General features: G+C 40.2%; 1 protein-coding gene across 2 annotated transcripts in view; it reads left to right on the plus strand.

Moving 5' to 3' along the window:
• LOC119585227 (transient receptor potential cation channel subfamily M member 4-like) overlaps positions 1–1230 on the plus strand; it is a 13672-nt gene that overhangs the window by 2634 nt on the left and 9808 nt on the right. For both annotated transcript variants that reach the window (XM_037933886.1, XM_037933887.1), the window contains exons 7-8: positions 248–387; positions 945–1121. In XM_037933886.1, the coding sequence (XP_037789814.1) occupies positions 248–387; positions 945–1121 (317 nt within the window). The remainder of the gene's footprint in view (positions 1–247; positions 388–944; positions 1122–1230) is intronic.

Here is a 1230-nt window from a genome sequence, read left to right on the forward strand (position 1 = left end):
GGCATATTCGTGCATTTTTTTCCGTTTTGCCTTTCGTTGATTTCTTTACAAACCGCTCGTTTAAGAAACCATTACATGTGTTCAACGATGGCGATGGCGAGGCGCGGGAATATTTATACACTAGTTAGAGAAATATGTCTATTTTTCACAATTCTACGCAAAATGATTCTCACGTTAAATATTTACTGCTTTCGCCGTAACTCTCACCATCGCATCCAAAAGAGTCGGATCTCAAATCATGTTTCAGAGATCGACAACTTGAGTGAAGTCATGCGACTGGCGCTGCTGGAGGAAAAGGTCGATTTTGTCGATCTTTTAATCACGTGGGGATTTGTGATGTCGAGTTTCCTGACGGTGGTGGAGCTGAGGAACCTTTATAACCTCACGGTGGGTAACCATATGTATTTAATGAGGACAGAGCAGGGATTTTAATATCAACGTGAAGCCATTATATCAAATAGTTTTCTTTTCATGTGACAGATGTGAGCTGGAAATTATTCGCTGATAATATATGTTCCATTATTTTCCTACAGAGAAACCTTCCTATTCCATTAATCATTTACAATTTTTCCTGTTTCTAGTTTACAACAAATTTTCACAAACACAGCGTACCCTGATATTCTATATTCATTATTATCACCATTATTGTGATTGTCATTAATATTGTCGAGGCGAAGCTACATTTGACAGTTTTGTTACTGATGACAGGTTGACATATTTGTGATGATAGCCATTCACTAACAGACATGCTGGTGATGACAGTAATTCAATAATTAACATGCTGATGATGGTTGTTTAAAACAACAATGTTATTCGAACATGAACCCAATCACCCTCTATCAAAAAATATTCATGAAAGGTCTTAGAAAAAAAGGCCTATGATTTGCTCCGTTGCAAAATGGGCTTAAATATAATAGAAGACCTGATTTTTCCTCTCCCTTCAGAAACCAAGAGCACACATTCGGGAACTCCTGGGGCACGGTAGCGACGACAAATCGCTGAAGTTAAACGACGTCCACAAACTCCTGAAGCAGGTCGTCAGCTCCCACTCGCACCGCTACTACCGAGACGCGAACTCCCTCTTCGACTTTTGTTCAACGATCAACAAAATTACGTTTGAGGTCAGTGGAAAATCTGCGAGCCACTGTGGAGAAATGTAGATAACAAGCGAAAGACGAGAGTGTTATAAAGGGTAGGAGCGCACGGGGGAAGCTCCTATAGGCCTATAAC

This window comes from Penaeus monodon, chromosome 19 (genome assembly GCF_015228065.2).
Source record: "Penaeus monodon isolate SGIC_2016 chromosome 19, NSTDA_Pmon_1, whole genome shotgun sequence".
In the NCBI taxonomy this organism is placed as follows: domain Eukaryota; kingdom Metazoa; phylum Arthropoda; class Malacostraca; order Decapoda; family Penaeidae; genus Penaeus; species Penaeus monodon.